Source organism: Daucus carota, chromosome 8 (genome assembly GCF_001625215.2).
Source record: "Daucus carota subsp. sativus chromosome 8, DH1 v3.0, whole genome shotgun sequence".
Lineage (NCBI taxonomy): Eukaryota > Viridiplantae > Streptophyta > Magnoliopsida > Apiales > Apiaceae > Daucus > Daucus carota.
Window position 1 is genome coordinate 23,594,070 of NC_030388.2, and position 1,581 is coordinate 23,595,650.

Here is a 1,581-nt window from a genome sequence, read left to right on the forward strand (position 1 = left end):
ATGGCTTATAGTGGTGAAGGCTCTAGCTCTCATATTCATTATCACTCCATTGTGCAAGAGAACAAGTCCGGATTCAAGCGCACGGATGTCGCAGAGACTATTGCTAAGTGGAGGGCTTCCAATGATGAACTGAATGCTTTATATGGTGCGGGTATTCGAGGACCTAGAGTCCCTGGCATAGGATCAAAGAAAGGTTGTATGAAAGGTAAGGGAGGACCGCACAATGGATGCGTCGGATATAGAGGTGTTCGACAAAGGACTTGGGGGAAATGGGTGGCTGAGATTCGAGAACCAAACAGGAATAAGAGGATCTGGCTTGGTACCTATGAAACTGCTGAAGAAGCGGCTGAAGCTTATGATAGAGCTGCCCTTGCTATGTATGGAACTTCTGCACGAATTAATAACGTGGAGGGGTACAATTTATTGAACCAATCTTCTATTGGATTGCCTTCAATTGCTAGTATGTATGCGGCCTCACAAGACGGGAGGTCAGACTTTGGTGGTTCATATGATGGATATGGTGGCTGGGACGATCTTGTAATAGTAGACAGTAGTGTGCCATTTTTGACAGCCGAGGGTATGGCGATAGAGGCACCCAAGGAGTTTGCAGTAAGCAACAAAGACGGAAATGGAGAAGAAGAACCAGAACAAGAATTAAGTTTGTCGGACATAGAGGATATATTGAATATCTTGTATTCCAGTACAGATACTGATGGCTCCGGCCCCAAACCTTTTGTAGAGAATCAGGGGAGTGAAGTTTGTCACATGGAGCCAAATGTTGAAAACGTAGTGTACCCTGCCGCAATATCTGAGCAGCTAATTAACAATAATGCAGATGCCACAGGACTACTCCATGGCAATAGCGAATTTGATTTTCTGAAACCAGGCCGGCAAGAAGATCTGAATTATTCCTTGGATGAAATGGGGATGCTCGAGTTCTACTACAACATGGAGGGCTGAAGTACGTCGGTTCTTGTAGCTACCAAAATGCTGCCGGAGATGATAATTACTAATTACTAATGAATCAGTGGCTCTTTGATTGTCTTTCTTTTAGATGTCTGTTTAATCTTTGTTATGAGTGTAATATGCTAAATGACTTTGGTACGGTGGAATGAAGTACTAGTGTGTTTTGGTTGTGAGCTAGCCCAACTAGTGTCAAATAGCTGCGGCTATAAATGATGTAGTAGTTGTCACCAGGTTAGAACTTTGAGTGTGACTAGAGTCATGTGTTGCTATGTCTCCGTCTCTAATATCCTATGTATTTCTATGGTCAATGAAACATCTTCAGTTGCTTCACTCGGATCAGTCGGATGGATAGACATATTGACTCGAATATTATACTCACTCCTCCATTATGTCTGATCTCGGGCTTGGAGATCCTTATCTCACCCCAAACAAGAGGCAAGAGGCGTGAACATTAAAATAAAGATTTAAATGTTTAGTTTTCGGATGTTGATGTTACTTAATCCCGGAGAGAATTGACGGAAGATATTCTATATTTAGATAGCATGTTGAAAGTAAAACTCACAAAACGGTGAAATATGAAAATATCATTACTCCGTTAATAAAATAACTACTTAT

The 1,581-nt window shown here is 41.7% G+C and overlaps 1 protein-coding gene across 1 annotated transcript; it reads left to right on the forward strand.

The window, feature by feature from the left end:
- Positions 1-1,076, forward strand: LOC108198394 (dehydration-responsive element-binding protein 2C). Its single transcript, XM_017366145.2, has one exon. It carries the CDS (start codon positions 1-3, stop codon positions 958-960), a length of 960 nt encoding a protein of 319 aa, XP_017221634.1. The 3' UTR covers positions 961-1,076.
- The last annotated feature ends 505 nt before the right edge of the window (positions 1,077-1,581 follow it).

What these genes read in the sequence shown, in the direction of transcription:
- LOC108198394 (XM_017366145.2), top strand. Translation starts at nt 1, where the DNA reads ATGGCTTATAGTGGTGAAGGCTCTAGCTCTCATATTCATTATCACTCC.